At 38.2% G+C, this 20,500-nt stretch overlaps 1 protein-coding gene across 1 annotated transcript; it reads right to left on the bottom strand.

Moving 5' to 3' along the window:
• Nucleotides 1–3,109: 3,109 nt before the first annotated feature.
• On the bottom strand, nucleotides 3,110–18,114 carry LOC311580605 (vomeronasal type-2 receptor 116-like; the record flags this gene model as incomplete). The annotated part of the gene is made up of 6 exons (XM_084752265.1): nucleotides 3,110–4,029; nucleotides 11,124–11,247; nucleotides 11,567–11,794; nucleotides 12,678–13,484; nucleotides 13,860–14,139; nucleotides 17,909–18,114. The coding sequence occupies 6 exons, from the start codon at nucleotides 18,112–18,114 to the stop codon at nucleotides 3,110–3,112; spliced, it is 2,565 nt and encodes an 854-aa protein (XP_084608391.1).
• Nucleotides 18,115–20,500: the final 2,386 nt, after the last annotated feature.

Below are 20,500 nucleotides of genomic sequence, written 5' to 3' on the forward strand. Positions count from 1 at the left end.
GAAAATGTTCTGTGAACTATAAGGGGCCTCAGATACCAGCAGAGACTACTGTACACAGCAAAAATTTGAATCACAACACATGGGAAAATACGACATTCCATGATAAAACAAAATGTAACTAACAGTAAGCTAGCCCTATTGAAGGTGCTAGAGGGGGAAAAAACCAACCTGAAGAGGTTGGCGGTGCCCAAGAAAACATGAGAAATAAAAAAATTCCAGGCTAGCAAATAAAAAAGGTACACCCTCACCACACATGAAAATAAAAAGAATTAACAAAAACTGCTCATTGATATCTCTCAATATCAATGGTCTCAGTTCTCCACTGAAAAAACAAGACTAACACTAGTAAAACAGAATCAATTCTGATGCTGCATCCAAGAAACATACCTTATCATCAAGTATATAAATCAGCTCCAGGTAAAGAATGCGATAAGGTATTCCAAAAAAATGGACTTAAGGACCAAGGTGGTGTAGGTATTTTAATATGTGACAAAATAGACTTCAAACCAAGACTAATAGGAAGAAATAAGGAAGGACACTATATACTTATCAAAGGAAAAATATCCACCATGAGGACATTGCAATTCTAAACATCTTTGCACCAATACCAAGGACATCCAAGTTCATAACAGTAACCCTACTGCAGCTTAAATCACATAGTGGATATTTCACAAAGATAGTAGGAGACATCAATACCTCACTGTCATCAATATACTGGTTCTCCAGACAAAACTGAACAGAGAAAGGATGGAATTAACTAATACTATAAGTCACATGGACCTAACAGATATTTACAGAAGTTTCACTTAAACAAAAGAATACAGAACTTTCTCTTAAATTGAACAAGTACTCAGATGCAAAACAAGTCTCAGCAAATACAATAAAATTGAAATAATGCCCTGCATGCTATCTGACTACCATGGATTAAAGCTGAGTAATAGCAACAGAAACAATAGAAAGCTTACAAACTCATGGAAACCACAAAACTCACTACTCTGATCTTGGGAAACATAACTTGGGCCCATGGGAACAGTGGCATGGTGCTTGCCAAATTCTGAAGCAACCTTCCTGTGAAGTCTATTGGACATAGAATCTGTGTAATCTTTCACCTTCATGGATTTAAACTAATGAAAAGTACATAAATAAAAGTGGATTTGTTCTCTTGTATTTTTTTTTTCATAAAAAATAGGCTGGCTATTTTCATCTAAGATTTTTGGGAATGGTTATATTAAACATGTTCTGGTATATACTCATCCTTTCATCCTATTCTTCTGCACAAATCGGTCTTGGCTTCTGAGGTCAGCCTGTTGCATAGTGTGATCTTGTTTTATATTCATCAACCTTACGTGGGTGATTAATTTACCATAGCCAGTGTCCTGGTTCTCCTTTCATCCAGATCACATGTCTGTTCTCTTAACCTACATAAGAAGAAGTTATACTTTTAGTTGAGGAATGTTTTAGAGCATAGACCCAAAAATGCCCAGAAAAACATTAATGAAAATCCTCTCAGATATACAATAAACATTCAACTTATGCAGGTCAATAAGCATGATACCAACAGAATAAAAGATAAAGAGCACATGATCATTTAACTAAACATCATACTGGATAGAAATCTAAAGCTAAATTAGTTATAAAAATAGCATGTTTCAATACAATAAACTTTGGGAAACCTATGCCTATTAGTGTACTAAATGGGGGACATTGAATGTTTACATATAAGATCTGAAACAAAGATTCTCCCAATTTCTATTCAACACAAGGTTGATCTGTGTGCAATAACATAAGAGAATGTACAAAAAGGGCAAGAAAAAGTATAATTTGTTGTTTGGTGTTACCATATACATACAATCTAAGACCAACAGGACTATCAAACGTGGTCACAAATTCAGTAAAGTTGTAGGACTCAAAAATAATAACAACAACAACAATAACAACAACAACAACAACAACAACAAACCCCACAGAGATATTGTTGTATTTGGAGGATGCTATCAGTTAGCCATTTGAATGAAATCCAGAAAACAATCTTCTTTACTCTGGATTCCAAATAAGCAACAGTGATTTAGTCAAACAGTTTTTTTTAAGTAAATAGTAATTATTATTAGGTTTCTTTTCGTCATGTCCTTGATTTCCTAGATGTTTTGTGTCAGAAATTTTTTTCAATTTAATATTTTCATTGACTGATGTATCTATTTCTTCAGTTGTATTTTCTTTGCCTCAGATTCTCTCATCCATCTGTTGTATTTGGTTGTTGGTACTAATCTCTATGGTTCCGGTTCCCTTTCCTATGTTTTCCATCTCCAGGATCCCATCAATTTGTGTTTTCTTTATTGGTTCTATTTCCATTTCCAGATATTGAACCATTTTATTCATTTCCTTCAAATGTTTGATCATGTTTTCCTGTATTTCTTTAAGTAATTTATGAGTTTTCTCATCAGGGGCCTGCATTTGTTTGATTGTACTTTTCTGTATTTCTTCAAGGGAATTATTTATTCCCTCTTTAAATGCATTAACTATCTTCATTAGCCTAGAAATCAGGTCATTTTCCTGCGTTTCAGCAGTTTCATGATATCCAGAGATTGCTGCTATATTTCCCTGGGTTTTGTTGATGGAGTTTTATGTTGGTCTTTAATCATCTGCTAGTCCTTGTCATTAGCTGATTGTTCCAGGAGCCCGTTGGGCTTCTTGCGCATGCACGGGGGATAACAAGGTCATGGGCAGGGGGGTTGGATATCCTCAAGTAGCTTTCAGCTCTTCTCTGATGCTTGTGTCCCAGTTGCACCTATAGACATGGAATAAGGTCATGGGTTTCTACCCTGTATAGTACTGAGGTCCTGCAGCTCTCCTCAATACAGCTACTAGAGCCTAAACCAGAGGCTGGTTCTACATGTCTCTGTAATCTGAAGTTGTCCTCAGAATGGTGAGAGTAGGCAGGAAGTGTGAGGGTGTACTGTGTATGTCCAGAAGCTGGGTTGCTCTCCTCTCCCTGGGGAAACCCAAATGGCTGCTGCTGCTGAGAAACTTAATATTTTATATAATATTTGATGGATCTAGTTATGCTTTCAACGTGTAGATATGTTTGGTATAGTAAATGAGCTATATAAATTTAAGAAATATTTTTGGTTTTATCATGTGAGCTCCTGAGGTTAGGAAAGGAGTTTATCTCTGGTTTTAACAAAATAATGTAACACTTTGGGGCAAAGATGCAAAGGAGCAGCCCTGCACTTGAGGCCAAGATGCAGAAGACCTCCACAGCGACTGTAGCTTTGCCTTTTGTACTGTGGTAGACAGGGAGGAAGGTGAGCCAAACACTGCAGAACACCAGCATGCTGGCTGTCAGGAACTTGGCTTCATTGAATATGTCAGGTAGGTTTCTTGCCAGGAAAGCTACAGTGAAACTTGCTAGGGCAACTGAGCCCATGCATCCCAGGACACAGTAGAAAGAAATAACAGAACCTTTGTTGCAAACAATGACGATGTGGCCATGTACCATGTGTCCATCAGCATCAACAAATGGAGGAGAAGTTCCCAGCCAAATCCCACAAAGAATCAATTGAATCGTGGTACATATGGGGATGATGAAATTAGGTGCCCCTGACACCAGCAGCCACCTCATCCTTCTTCCTGGAACAGTGACATTAAATGCCAGAACTACAGTGATTGTCTTGGCCAAGACGGTGGAGGCAGCCACAGTAAACACAAGAGCAAATGTGGTCTGTTGCAGGATGCAGGTGGCCGCACGGGGATGGCCAATGTAGAGCAAGGAGCACAGAAAACAAAATATGAGGGAGATGAGTAGGACGTAGCTGAGAGTTCTGTTATTGGCCTTGACTATGGGAGTATCTTTGTGTTTCAAGAAGACACAGAGTACAACAGCTGTAAGAGCAGAGAAGCAAAGAGCTGTACCAGCCAGAGCCAACCCCAAGGGGTCTTCATAATCCAGATAGGTCACAACTTTTTTGAGACAGTGTGTTTGATCTGTGTTGGCATAGTGATCATCTGGACACTTCACACATTGATCCATGTCTATTATAAGGTAGAAAGTATAATTTTTAGTTTACTCTATTGGTCACAAGAAACATTAAATTAATACATGGGGAAACCATGGCTAAATTAGCCTTAACTCTTGTGTAAATGGAAATTGACTATGGATGCAGCATAAGTTTTAATCCCATTTTAAATGCTTTTCATCTTTTTTGTGACGTATTGGTCATATTTGTTGTACATAGTCAATAATTTTTCAGTGTTTTTTAAAAACAGTAATGTTCTGTCACGTAATATACAGCTTTTCATAATAGCATAGCTTAGAATGGATTATTCATGGAACCATGCATTTGTTACTAATATTGCTGTATAATACTAAAAAGGAACTTCAAGCAAGCCCCTTCCATGCCTATTTTGATCTATCTATCAACAGCTTTGTGGCCTCATGTGGTTTGTTTGACTTATAAACCGTACCCATGCTCTTTCTTAGAAAAACATCTACACACAACACTTTCCTAAACCAGTATTATAATCCTGAACTACTTTCTCAATATATGTCTTTGCACATAGGTAAGTATATTTACCAAGAGTTACCAGAGAAAGTTATCTTTGAAACGGACAGAAACCATTATAGAAAACCATAACCTAGAGTTTGGAGTCTGTCTGGAAACATCTACAAATACAATCACTCACATAAGGATAGGAAAATTACAGAAGAGGGGCCTTAGAGACTGTAAAGGCTACCACAACTGGCTGTGTATCCCAGATTGGAGTTGAACTTGTGATCCTCCTGACTCTGCCTCCTTCAGTATATCCTACTGGTGTGTGCCAAAACTATACAGTGAAAGACAAAGTATCTTCCCCACGTGGTGCTGTTATAAGTGGATACCTGTATGCAGAACAATGAAAATAGAGCCATACCTATCACCTTGATTAAAACTCAAGTCCAAGTGGATCAAAGATGTAAACATAATACCAGATACACTGAATCTATTAGAAGAGAAGGTGGGGGAAGAACATTGACGTCATTGGCCCAGGAGACAATTTCCTGAACGGAATACAAATAGTTCAGGCTCTAAGAACTACAATTAATAAATGAAACTGGTAGAAATGAAAATCTTCTGTAAGGGAAAGGCACTGTCAAGAGAACAAAATTGTTGTCTACAGATTGAGAAAAGGTCTTCACCAGCCCTCCATCTGACAAAGGGCTAATATTCAAAAACTATATATCACTCAAGAAATTAAACACAAAGAAACCAAATAATTCAATTTAAAAAGGCAATACAGAGCTGAACAGTGAATTCTTAACCGAGAAATCTTGAATGGCAGAGAAGTACTTAAGGAAATGCTCAATAGTCTTAGTCATCAGAGAAATTCAAATCAAAAGACTCTGGGGGTCTAGGTAACACATGTCAGAATGGCTAAGTTTAAAAACTCAAGTGACAACGCAGAGTGGCAAGGATGTCAATGATGACAGCAGTCTTCCATTGCTAGTGAGAATGCATCCGTGTACAAACAACACATTGGAAATAAATCTGGTGCTTTCTCAGAAAACTGCGAATATGTCTACCTCAAGACTCAGCTCTACCACTCCTGGGCATATACCCCAAATCTGTTCTCCTGTCCAACAAGGACACTTGTTCAACTCTGTTCATATCATATTCATTTGTAGTAACCAGAATCAAGAAATAACCTAGATGTCTAACAACAGAAGAGTGGATAAAGAAGCTGTGCTGAATTTACACAATGGAATGCTACTCTGCTATTAAAAAAACAAGAAAGTCATGAAATTTGCAGACAAATAGATGGAGCTAGAAAACATCATCCTCAGTGACGTAATCCAGACCTAGAAAGACACGCATGATATATACTCACTCATAAGTGAGTTTAATCATATAACAGAATAAACATAGTACAATTCAGAGATCCAAAGAAGATAACAAGGGGAATCAAGGGAAGGGAAATAGATGCAAGGAGAAGGGGAAATAGAACAGGCAGTAATAATGGTTGAAGAGAAGCAACAAGGTAGCATAGGCAATATAGAAAGAAATGAGGGTGGGATATCGGACTTGGGCAGAGCAGCAGTGGGAGGACAACTAACTAGCCTCTGACAGAAGAGAAACCATGATTGGGGAAATATCTGTGACAAACTGGAGACCTATGTCAGAGTAGGCTTCTGAAATAATATGCAGTGACACTAGCTGAGACCCCCAGTAGCAACTGTAATGTAGACCCTCTAACTAGACAAGACTCCTAGTAGAAGGTGGGGAACACCAACCCACAAACACAAACCTGGACTCAAAATTTACCCTTCCTCTAAAATGTGCAGGTATAAAGATAGGTCAGAGATTTAGGGAATGTCCAAACAATATCTAGGCCCCCCCAACACTATTAATAATATGCTGCTATATTTGCAGGTATGACTCTAGCTTAGCTGTCCTCCAAGAGGCTCTATCCATCAGCAGAATGAAGCAGAAGCTGAGACTCAAGGCAAACAGAAAAAATACTTTAACATAAGCACCCTTTGTAATCTTCTTCAAAATTTACCATATCCTTTATCACAAATGAAGAATCAAAGATAGTGAAATAACTCTCTGTATCTTATCAGACCAACATGCATTAAATCTGGACTCCAATAAGAACAGATAGAACAGAAATCCTACAAATTCATTAAAACTGAACAAATTTCTTCCCAATGACCACAGGAAAAGGAAGAAAAAAGAAAGACATAAAAAGAAGTTATAGAATTCAATGAAAATGAATGCACTATGGACAAGACTATGTGAGTGGGAGAACATGAATCTTTCAGGGAAGAGAAAATATAATATATATTATAATATAATAGATGTGGTTGGGGCAAGGGGAATAGAAAAGGAAGAGATCAAGATGTGGTAGATGGAAAGAGAGAATGTGAGGATATTCGGCTGGAATTAGGGGTTATTTTGTGGGCTATGTGAGAACCTTTTGCAGTAAAAACCTTTTGTAATCTATGAGGGAGGGTGACCATAGGGAGGACTCCTAGCAATAGAAAATACACAGGTTGATCTTGCCATCATTGGTTACAAGACAAAGATTCAGTATGTGACTGTGTTAAATCAGGTTGAGTTATTCGCTGAGCACATCTCTTAGAGATCTGGAAACAAGCTAGACTGACGGTATGGAAAACCAGTCCACATTTGAAACTGAAAATGGATGCCATTGCTGATAAATCTCCAACTCAGGTTATTGAGCATAGCAAAGTTAATCTGGTTAAAGTTAGGAACCTTCGATTCTGTGTTCTAGAAACTTTTGCATGAGAAGTTATTCTGTAGGCTATGTAAAGAAAAACCTGGGCACAAACCCAGTCACAACGTCCTCCTCCTACAATCTGTCCTGCTTTTAAGATGTGCATTGGCAATGGTGGCTAATACCACGTAGAAGTATCCAACCAATGACTCATTTTACTTGAGGCCCGCTCCACAAGGGGGAGCCCATAGTCAACAGTCCTTGGATAGGCAGAACCCAGAGATGGGATAGCCCAGGGCCATAGGATAAACTCAGATACTACTTTTAAATACCACTTTAAGAAATCAAGGAAATTATTCATAAACATTATGTTACTATACTCATAGATCAGAACTTTATCCATGCATTAACAAAGGGTTTTATTCAAACATCAGATAGGAGTGGGTGAAGGAGTAGGATGTGAAGCCTGTCTAAATTGGAGGTCTCTGTCAGCTCTCTTTCTTCGGAAGAGGGAGGAAAGACTGTAGAAGGCATAGGAGATGGAGGGCACCAGAAAAAACATGGTATGACAATTCAACTGAGCAGCACTTACATGGGTTTACAGAGACTGAAGCAACAAGAACGAGGCTTTCATGTTTCTGTACCAGGTGCTTTGCACATATATGTTGTAGCTGTTAGCTAACTGTTTCTGTGGAACTCTTACCAATGGGAGCCGATATATCTCTGACTCTTTTGTCTGGTCTTAAGTCTCTTCTCCTACCATTATGATGATTTTTCTAGCCTAGATATGAGAGCTCTTGGCTTGTATCATTGTATCTTTTTCTGGTCCAGTTTTATTATCTTCTTTTGGAAGCCTGCTAGTTTCTGAAAATGAAATCAAGGGGGAGTAGCTCTGGAATAAGGGGATGTGTTGGAACCTTGGAAGAGCAGTGGAAGAGGAAACTGGTTGGATGAATTTTATGAGAAAGCAATCTATTTTCGAGGAAATAGGAAAAGTAAACATAGAAACAAAGGAAAGATAATAATTTTAAGCTTAGTATTCTTATGTTTAACTAACACAAAAGTCAATAAATTTGACCTTTTAATTGAATTTAATATTTATAGCATATTATCAATTGACTAAATATAATTTTCTTAATTTATTTTTATACTTTATTGGTTTATTTTCTTACATTAGTTCCTGAATTCTTTGATAAAATTTGGTTAATATTTTATTGTAATTTTTTAAATGAACTTTTCATCTTTATGGTCCTCTTATTCAAACCATTCAAAATCATTACATTCTGGTGTGCTATTAAAAGAAAGCTTCAGTTATAGGTTTAGCTTTTTTTTTTGTTTTGTTATTTGAAACAGGTTTCTCTGTGTAGCCTTGGCTGCCCTGGACTTGCTTTGTAGACCAGTTAGGCATCGCACTCACTGCCTGTCTCTGTTTCCTCTTGCTCAGCTATTTCTAACCATTCAATCAGCTGTTTATTAAATTGTTCCCTTCCCTAATACTTTAGTAATAACATCATTTTAAAAGTTTTCATGAATCTAATGTAGATATCACCACTTATTTAATTTAAAAGTCTCTGTGTGGAGACTTCTAAGATTGTGTTGTCCAGGGCATACTGTAGCTGAGTGGCAGAAGATCAGTAACTGAGGATCTGGTGAGTAACCAGACAGCTGACTCCAAATCACTAATGTTGGAGTTTCCCAGATGAAGGACACATCCTGTCAGCTGAGAACACAGAATTCCAGGGCTCCTGTGGCCTTCTCACATGTCCAGGTGCTGCATGTGGTCTGAGGCTTGCTGTGCCAGTGCTCTCTACCTACTTGGTGGGGGTTCACAGTCCCAGGGTGCTCTGTTTCAGCAACCAGACTTTGGATTCCTGCTGCTTCCTGAGGTCAGAACCTGGACCGCAAGGACAGCACCCCAACCTCGAATCCATGGCTCCACTGGTCGCCTGGTGGAGACCATCTGGAAAAATAGGAGCACAGGGTCCCATGGCCAAGATGGGGGAGCACAGCCTAATCTGAGTGCCTAGAGTGATGTGTCTGCTCAAAGAGCTGCACAACTGACCCCTTAATTCCCATGCCCCTTTATATTTCTCCAAATTTCCCTAGCCATCCTGAAGAGGACTGAGGAACTTCAGAGATGTCCAGATCTAGCCTTTCATTCAGCTCTACTAGCTTCTTGAGGAGACTAGCAGGACCTTACTGGAACACAAAGGCTCAAGAAACCCAGCACTTTTCAGGAACAAATAGGCAAACATCTGAGCAAATCATAGGGAGTCGAGTGGAAAGGTGGATTTAAGGATAAAAGGACCTAGAGGTGACATGAGCTCCACAAGTAGACTAAGGGGGCCAACCAAGAACCATGAATTGACTGGACCCAGGTCTTCTACATAGACGTAGCCAATGAACAGCTCAGACGTCATGTTGGTCCACTAGTAAGGGAAGCAAGGGCTGCCTCTTTTGATCATTTCCCCTGGCTCAACTGACTCGCCAGGCCATGGGGGAAAAGGATGAATTCAGTCCTGATGCAACTTGAGAAAGCGGGGTGGGTGGTAGGGAGGGTCTCCTTTTCTGAGGAACAAGGGAGAGAATGGGCAAGGGAAGTGGGACTGGGAAGAGAGGGGGGAGAGGGCCACAACCAGAACATAAACTGAATTAGTAAGTTAATTAATTAGTAAGAAAAAGGTCTTTGTGCATACATGTTATGAAGATTAGAGTACAAATTTTAATTCAGAGTTCCTATCTTGGCTCCAAACCCATATGTGAAATACAGTACAATGGAAAATGCAACCTACAAAAATGATACTATTTATTTTTTATTAATTTATTCTTGCTACATCTCAATGGTTATCCCATCCCTTGTATCCTCCCATTCTTCCCTCCTTCCCATTTTCCCCTTACTCCCCTTCCCCTATGACTGTGACTGAGGGGGACCTCCTCCCCCTGTATATGCTCATAGGGTATCAAGTCTCTTCTTGGTAGCCTGCTATCCTTCCTCTGAGTGCCATCAGGTCTCCCCCTCCAGGGGACATGGTCAAAGGTGAGGCACCAGAGTATGTGAGAAAGTCATATCCCACTCTCCACTCAGCTGTGGAGAATGTCCTGTCCATTGGCTAGATCTGGGTAGGGGTTTAAGGTTTACCGCCTGTATTGTCCTTGGCTGGTGCCATAGTTTGAGCGGGACCCTGGGCCCAAATCTGCCTATCGATTATATTTATATGACCGTAGCATGATACAAAAGTGCATGTTTCTAAAACATATTACAATGTCATTGAACATCTAGCCATTATTAGTAACCATAGGGCATTCTGGGAAAATAAGAAAGTGTAGCATAATATTTAAGAGTCTAAATAAATACACAAGAGAAACATTATCTTTACTAATTCAAAAATGATGAGACAAAAATCTAGTTCAAGAGACAGAGAGTATATTAAATCAAGCAGCGGCATTACTCTGTGGAGAGTAGAGAATACTCTGGACATTCACTCTGGCAACCAAACTTAGATCACTTCCCCCCGGCAAGATGGCCTTGTCAGGATACAGAGGAAGAGGTTACAGGTGGGACAGATGAGGCTTGATAGGCTGCGGTCAGATGTTAGGGGTAGAGGGCTCCCCTTTCTGAGGACTAAGGGAGGAGGGAGAAAAATGAGGGAAGGAGGGGTGATCAGGAGGAGAAAAAGGGAGGGGGATACAATCTGGATGTAAAGAATTCAAACTGCAGAACAAGTAGGTAACTTATATTGCTGGTCCCACTATATGGGAATAGCTCTGAGACTGGCTGAGTCATGAATGTCTAGGCATAGGCAATGCTTTTAACTTCATAATGAGATTTATCTATGTCTTTCCCCAAAAGATTCTATGTAAATATGGGAGAAGAAAACTATCTGTTTATTTTTAGTTAAACATATCCTTACTTGTCATGTTGGAAATTTCGTTTTCTAGGCAGGGATTGCAATCGAAACAGCACACAGCCATTCCTTCTTGAGGAGATTTTCTATGTCCTGGCTTGCAAGGCACACTACATACGGAGGGTGAAGTCTGCAGAAAATCAGATATGATATAGAAATAACATAAAGCTGCAGTGATTCACAATATGGAGCTAGTTAAAGATATCTTTTACACACATATATCGTATTAAAAGGCATACATATGAATATTATGTATGTATTGTGATTTACATATTATGAAATACAGAGGAGAGAGAGAGAGGGGGGGGGAGAGAGAATCCAGAAGGGAGAAGATGAGTCCATAAATGAATAAATGTCAAAACTTTTATACCATCATGCAGCGCAAGTAAACCATTAGATTTTTTGGTAATTGCACTACATGGAAAGCACTAAAATTAAGACTAAATTACCTCTCTGAGATCTGTGGTCCACTCTATCATTTCATCAGACATATACAGTTGTTGACCATTTGGAAAATGACTAGAAAACTTTCCTATTTTTATTTTAATTCCCAAGTATTTAATAAAATCCATGATATAGGAAATGTCATACTCTGTATCCAGTTTTACATCCTGATTCATGTTCACTAAGTCTCCGGCAGGATTTACAAATTGTATGTTCTTCAGAAAAGAGAACATCTGAAACACATTTGTCATTTTAGTTTCTATGATGTCCTCATATTATAACAGGAAATTGAAAATCTGGAATGCCCCTAAATTCCATTATACTATCTGGGTGTGATGGTGCATGCCTTAAATCATAGCACTTGGGAGGCTGAGGCAGACAGATCTCTCTAAGCTCAAGGCCTACATGTTCTACAAGGGAAGTCTATGGTAACCAAGGCTACTCAGAGAAACCTTGTCTAAAAAAAAAACCAAAAAAAATTCATTATACTTTCCTAAATTATAACTCTGTCAGAAGTACTCAGTAGTTAAAAAGCAAAAAAAGTTCCACATGCAGGTAAAATTTCAGTAGGCTTTAAAAATACCATTTTCTCAATGGATTTGATGCCCTAACACATATATGCCCAAATTTTATGCCTGGAGTTTAGTGAAACATATCCTACTTATTTCGACAATGTTATTTTAACATTACCTATGGAGCAGAGATGCTTAATAGGTCAAAAATCAGCAGAACTACTTGATATTCTTTGATATTTATTCATCACATTAATCAGCAAGTTCTTGGTAACATAAATTACAAATCATATTCTTATTGCCATTTAAGAATTTCAAAATATAATTTTTCAAATGTTAAAAACATGAGATATATGTGTGGTTGAAATATTCAAAAAGACTATTGACTTAGATTGTGAAATGTCTACTTGGGTACCAGTGTTAACTGCATCATAATTTATGACGATGTTATGATCTGCTTTGATAGAGTATATAAATACATTACTTTTGGTTCAAGGTTCCTTTTAATATGTAATTAGACCATATGTTTCTTTTTAGAATGTCATGTTTATGACATGCATGCCATGTAGTATAATATATACATGTAATGTATACATGCCATTACCTTCCAGGAGTCAAATTCCAAATCATTCCCAGAATTCTCTGACCATGTCTCTGCTTGTTGCAGAAGCATCTCGTGGAGTGAGTGAGCCACCGCATACACAGCATTGTATGAGTTATAAGATATATCATTCATAGACATTCCACATGGTGGGCTGAATATCCATGTCTTTATTACATCAAATGGACAATTCTTCAGTTTCTTACATTGAAATGGTAGAAAAGAATAATTAAAATACATCCACCAAAGGCTAGCAAAGGACACTTCTTCACTATAGTTTGAAGGGTGCACGCTCTGGATAAATTGTGAGAAGCCTGACATCTCAGAATGCTGATGTGAAAAAATGAGAGTCCCATGGGTGGGGTAAAGCAAGAAATCTCCTGTAGCTGTTATTATATCAAATTTTGACACACTGATCCAGATTTTTCTAATGTCCTCAGGTTTCATTGCAATAAGTGTAGTATATATTTTAGATTCTTTGTCTCCATAAACAATTACAACTTTTGCTGATGACAATAAGATCTGGTTATAATACTTATGAGCCATGTTTAAGTTTAGTGTTATATTATTTGTGATAATAGTCACAAATGCCAAACAGACAACATATCTTTGCATTTCTCCTCTCAATTCAGAAAGAAACTGAATTCCATAGTCATCATCTGAAATGATTACTCCTGCCCAGTTCCAGCTAAAGTGAACCAGTAGGGACACCATGGCTAGAGGCAGAGATGTGTCCTTGGGAGACATCTGGCGTAGATAAGGAAATTGTTCATGTTCACTCATGAGAGGATGAAAATGACCACAGTAAATCTGAAGGACATAGAACATAAGCATCAATATGAGGAAGATGAAATATTTAATGTGCAAAGACCTAATTGTGTTAAACTAATGTTGAGATTTTAGAATGTGTGAATTCTTCATCTAATTATTAAGACCATATCCAACTTCTTGTCACTATTGAGCCAAATACAGATAAATTAAGCCTTTTGGTAAAACATTTCACATTATTATTGTCCTTTATGCCCACTTGCAATAAACTTGTTGTAGTTGCCAAAGAAAGTGTCTGAGCACTTGATGGATCAGAAGAGACACAAACCCACTCTCTGCCACTTAATCTGCCTTTGTAAGCAGAAAGTCAGTCTCAAGTGAGATAGTATTTCAATAAAGTGACCCAACAGGACTTGCCTCTGGAGTTCTAGAGATGTACAGGTATCTTCCAAGATAAGCAGATCGTGACCATATGGGTCCTGTAAGTACAGCTAAATATCTTCTCTGGTGTGTACAGTAGTAGTTAGGACTGTGCTCCAATCTTTTTAAGGACAAACCAGTTTTCCATTGATCAGCAAACAAGTTACAATCAATTTCAACTAGGAGAGAAATGTTCGGTAAAATATGAGGATTGCTATTGATTTCTTCCATGGCAAAATATGTAGATAAAATCAAGAGGATGGTCTTAGGTGTCACCCTGAAAACAGAGGAGTCGCATCAGAAAAGCTTTAGGTTCTAAGCATCATAACCTTAGTTTTAAAAAAACCAATGTAGTTTAAACATTGAAAATCTTTTTTTAATTAATTTATTCTTCTAACATCTCAATGGTTATCCAATCCCTAAAATCTTGTTTTATTTGCTTGTATGTTTTTGACTCACTGATATGGTAATACAAGATATTTTGTGGTGCAAGTAAATCTATATCACCTTGCACAAAAGTAAAGTCCAAGTACATCAAAGACCTCAGCATAAAATCAGACACACTAAATCTGTTAGAAGAAAAAGTGGGGAATAGCCTTGGGCTCACTGGCACAGACGACAACTTCCTAAACAGCACCAATATCTCAGGTGAACAATTACTAAATGTAACTGAAAAGACACTGTAAGGCAAAGGACATAGTTCACAGAACAGAACAGCAGCCTACAGACTGGGAAAAGACTTTCACCAACCCTGTATCCAATAATAAGCTCATATCCAAAGGCTCATATCCATACATAAAGGATTTTGTACACAAGAAATTAAATACCATCACACAAAATAATCCAATAAAAAAATGGGGTACAGAGCTAAAAAGAGAATTCTTAAAAGAGTAATATAAAATGATGGAGAAACACTTAAAGAAATGTTGAATATCCCTACTCATCAGGAAAAACTCAAATCAAAACAACTCTGAGATTCCACTTTACACCTATCAGAAGGGCTAAGATCAAAAGCTCAAGTGATAGCACATGTTGGCAAGGATGTAAAGAAAGGGGGAACACTCCACCATTGCTGATGAGAGTGTAAACTTATACAACCACTATGGAATAAAATTGGGCACATTCTCATAAAATTGGCAAGACTGCTACTTCAAAACTCAGCTATACCACTCCTGGGCAAATACCTGAAAGATGCTTCCCAATACAACAACGATATTTGCTCAGCTATGGTTACAGCAGCTTTATTTGTTATTGTTTTGTTTGCTTTTTTTTCTACCTCTTCTTTTTAAAAAAATTTTTAATTAAGTAATTTATTCAGATTACATCTCATTTGTTATCCCCTCACTCGTATCTTCCCATTTCTCCTCCCTCCCGCTTTCATCCTATTCTAGCCAAAATCTAGAAACAACCTAGATGTCCCTCATCCAAAGAATGTATAAAAAAGCTGTGGTACATTTACACAATGGAATAACCCTCAGCTATTAATAACAAGGAAATCTTGAGATTTTTTCAAGAAGATGGATTGAAATAGATTAGATCATCCTGAGTAAGGTAACCTCCATCCAGAAAGACATGTGTGGTATATACGCACTTATAAGTACATATTAGCACAAGATAGATGATCTCTGAGAGACTCTACCCACCAGAGGATCAGGACAGATGCTGGGACTCAAAGCTGGACTCTGGGCTGAGTGCTGAGAATTGTATGGACGAGTTAGGGGTGGAAGGACCTGGTGGGAGTCAGGATCCCCATAGGGAGACCATGAAGGCCTGTGGATCTGAATGCAAGTGGGCCTGCACGGACTGATGTACCAACCAAGGACAATGCATGCAGAAAGCCTAAACCCCCTGTTTAGATATAGCCAATGGGCAGATCATTCTCCAATGTTTGGGCAGAGGTGGTAGGAGAAGGGTCTGCCTCTGACATGAAGTCTGGTGCCTGTGATTTAATGACTTCCCCTTAGTGGAGAGGCCCTGTGGGCACACAGAGAAATGGGATGCAGGCTATCCTGATGAGACCTGATAAGCTGTGGTTAGAATGTGGGGGAGGAGAACCCCCTGTCTGAGGTCTAGGGGAGGGGAGTAGGGCAGAAAAGGGAGGGAGGGTGGGGATGGGAATATACCAGTCAGAGGATCAATATCCAGACGTAATGTGAATACATTACAATGAATACAAATTTACAAACTTTAAATCTTAAAAAAAAAAAAAGACCTAAGTTACTTGTTGGTAAAAAGGCAAAGGCAGGACTCTACATAGGAAATACTTGCCTTGTTATTTTCTTTATTACTCATAAGTTAAAAGAAATTAAAACATTTCTCGGAACATCTCTCATCTTGTACCACGTAAATATGTAAGAACGTAACTTAAAACTTTCTGCAACGTCAGTTGTTAGAGTTTTAAATATACAATTTCTCATACTCTTAAAACTGAAGTTAACATAACAGACATGTTGATTCATTAGCTAGTGAAAATTAAAAATATATGAAATAAATTACAAATGCCCTCTTGACTTCTAGGGCAAGTCTCAACTGAAATGATGTTTAGGTTATAACAATCTTATGTGATAAAGAACAGTTACTTCTGAAGATTTTATTGCTTAAACTACTCAAGGTCCTGAACATTTTTTTAGTTTATACCTGATCAATGGGATTTCTGGGTTATCTTCTCCACGCTACATTTTACCACAAATTTTCCTTTTTTCACTCTTGTATGATCACTTTCCTTATCACTTCAACACACAATTCTACTGCGGTTTCCCATTTCTTCAGAGAATCTTCACTTATCTAATTCATAGTTAAAAATCAATCTTCCATGTTTTTAATTCCATTACCAGCTATTCTAGCCAAAACAGAACACATCCTTAGTCTAAAATCATAAACTTCACTGTGCTGATCCTCATACACATAAAATGTTACAGTGTTACTTGTAACATTTTCCTCCAGTGTATTACAAGAGACATTAACACAATTTTTTAAACTGATATCACATATTTAGTAACCTCAGTGCTAAGTAGAACTTGTGCCCAAATATAAAAATCAAAGAGTATGTTGCATATTCATACACACAATACACAAACACATTTTATATAATTAGGTAAAGAAAAGAAATATTTAAATTTGAAATGAATATAATAGACGAAAAATAAGCAGCAATATGAGAATGAAAGTCTGAAACCAGTAAATGAGCTTCAGTCTGGGGAAATTCAGCTGAATTTGTAATTTTAGTATTCCTCTCTCAATTGTTAGCAGGTGCCACAGAGAACATCTTTTTATTATGTCATATGAAAATGAAAATATGAAGTCATTGCTTGAAGGGCACCCTCTTTTCTAACACATTAATGGATTCTCTGCTGGAATAGGTGATGTTTCATAAGTTTCTAACATAGAAATTTGAAAAGCATCCTAACATTGTTAATAAATGTGGTTATGCATATGAAACAGAATGTAAAGGAAAGGAAAAACAAAGTTCTCATCGTCAATAAACATAGTATTGCCATACCTACTTTTGGCTGTAGTAGTCATAGAAGAAACAATTTTGAAATTATGATATATGCATTATTCAAACAAAATTTGTTTATCTTTTTAATACTTGTAACTAAAAGGCAGGACAGTTATACCAGCATCAGATGTGCAGGAATTTGGCATACATGCTGAGGGAAGAAAACACTAGCAAACAAACAAATAGGCCAAAAATCCACTTATGATAGCCATTATTAAATAAGTAAAATATCCATGTTTGGTACTGTGTTTCACAGGGACATCACAGACACCATAAGGTAGTAATCTTTCTAGGAGTGAGGAAGATAATGTGAGTCACTGATTCAGCTTCTGTCTGGAAACTGTGACTAAAAAATTACAAACAAGATAACCCCTAAACCATTAGGAAAATGAATGGAAGGAAAATATAGAATAAATTTTAATTGTTCCTGGAAAAGATACAGCCACACAGTCAGTGGATAAATAGAATCATGGTCTACCTCTCATCCTGACTAGAATTCTTTATCTACCATGATAAAATAAAATATGTAAATGTAATATACACTTACTGCTTGTCTAGATTCCCACTGAAATGATCATTGTTCACATCACCATGTTTGGCATAAAGAGAAAAAAAACAATCAGTTTCTTCATCTGCTAGACCATCTTTTTTGTCTTTAATTCTCCAAAAGCTCTTGGGCTCAGTCAAACTACAGAAAAGAAAAGAAACCTTCAGAACTAAGAAGATGAAGATAAGAGAGAACATCATTTTCATGTCCCTAAGAAGGGAGCCTGACCAAAGTGCAGTCGGAAACCTAGTGATCAATTATGCAGGAACACATACAATTGACTCTTTTTTATTAATATAGCTCCTACTAAAGAGCACATGCACTTCTTGTTACCTTTCTGTTCCTTGTTGCCTCTGGAGGATGCTTAATCATTCTCTGGCCTGGGGCTCTGCATCTGAGTTCCTATGTCCAGGTGACAAATAAGTGGTAACAACTTTGTTTATTATTATCCTTCTCTTCCATATCCTTTATGACTACATCCATATCAGGACGTATTCCCATCCCAGACATGATTCTTTTTAGGACATTTTGCTTATAAGCTTAGTTTACTAAACCAGTTTTCTGCACTCCACATGAAAGACTTGACCTGGATTATATCAGATTTTCCAAAAGAGTGTGTAAATGAAAGTGTCAGAAACAGTTTTTTTCCTAGACACAGCTTTTTATTTTTACAGTTATACAGGAAATATGACCAGTAACATTTATGATAGGAAGTAGTATTTTGAAGTATTTGGTGTCCAGCATTCACAGACCATTCACTGTATGATTCATACATATCTGAGTGTGTGCTACGGCACACAATATCCTGGAGCTGCAAGTGTTACAAAGTCTATAATAATTCTGAGTCCAGAACTACTCACTATTTATTCCATATCCAGTCTAGAAACTAAACTGAATATTAGAGTCTAGCACGTAATCATGATCTCAGTTCCCAGAGATGCGTATTTTATGATTTGCCCTTTCTACATCTAAAGCAATGGTGTCCTATATTTTAATGTTTATATTTGAATAGTATGGTAGTTATGAATGGGCTCTGTAATGTATAATAATCTCTCTCTGTCTATTCAAATTTCCAGTAAAAAATGTTTGTAATTGTCACATTACATAAAATGTATTGTCAAGAAGATAGTGTACTTGGACTGACTTAGACATGAACTCTGATGCTCCATATTTGACCACTTCCCCTTGGTGGGGAGGCCTGCTGGCACTCAAAGAAAGAATAAGCAGGCTACCAAGATGATACTTGATAGCCTATGACCATACAGTGGGGAAGAAGGTCCCCCTAGGCCACAGACCTAAGGGAGGGGAATAGGGTGAAAGTGGGAGGGAGGGAGCTGGGGATACATAATTCTAGGCCTGCTGCTGCTGTCTTCCAGGTCCAGGACTACAGATGCCCACCTCTTTTTACCTGTATGAGCATGGGTCCCCAATTCCAGGAGTGCTCTGCTCCAGCAACCAGACCTCAGATTCTTCCTGCTTCCCTGAGTGTAGAGCCTAGATACTCGGGTCAGCATCCAAACCGCAATCCACAATAATATTGGTCCCCCAGTGGAGACCAGCTGAATGATACAGGATCCTGGGTCCAAGATGGTGGAGGCCAGCTGAATCTGATTGCCAGAAGCACAGTACCTACTTGGCTAGTAGGCAGCTGTGTAGCTGAATCCAAACCCAGCTTATGCTCCTGATTTGACTGATCTTCCAGACCTACATGGGACACAGCAAGCAGAGAGGTGAGCTGTTTGCAGGGCTCTACACCCATTGTCCACCATCCTAAGGAGTCTTACTGGGGCCTGAGCAACATTCAGCTTAGAGCCTGTCCCTTCTGATACCTGATCTGCCTGACCCACTTGGGATAAGGCCAGCAGAAGTGAGCTATACATGGGATTAGACCCACAAGTCCAGCTGCCATCATGAGAGGGCCCAGGCAACATTTTTCTTACTCTCAAACTGCCTGATCATTAGGGACCAGCAGGCATGCTAACACCAACAGCCAGGAGGGTAGAGGATGGCATAAGAACACAAGCAACAAAACACAGGGCTATATAATACCACCTAAAACCAGGATCCTAACACAGCAAGCAAGATTCTGTCACACCTCAAGCACAAGAAAACAATATTAAATCTGAAGCTATGAAAATGATACAGGCCTTAAAGGAGGAAAATACTTCCCTTAAAGAAATACAAGAATATGCAATCAGTAAGTTGAAGGAATTGAATAAATCACCTAAGAAATAGAAGTAAATACATTAAAAGGGGAGAAGGAAATGAACACAACTGTTCAAGCCCTACAAATGGAAAGAGAAGCAATAAAGAAAACATAATCTGAGGCAATAATGAGGATGGAAAGCCTAGGGAAGAGAACAGGAACTTCAAACACAAACATCACATACAAACTACAAGAGATGAAAGACAGGGTTTCAAGGGTAGAAGATAAAATTGAAGCAATTGATACATCAGTCCAAGCAAATGTTAATTGAAAAAGGTTCTGCCACAAGATCGCGGCAGCTGTGGCTGGCTTCAACAGCAGCAGCAGCGGCGGCAGCTGAGGCAGGCAGCTGGGAACAGCCACAGAGGTGATTGGCACAGTGACCA

Source organism: Acomys minous (genome assembly GCF_964271855.1).
Source record: "Acomys minous genome assembly, chromosome: 2".
Classification (NCBI taxonomy): domain Eukaryota; kingdom Metazoa; phylum Chordata; class Mammalia; order Rodentia; family Muridae; genus Acomys; species Acomys minous.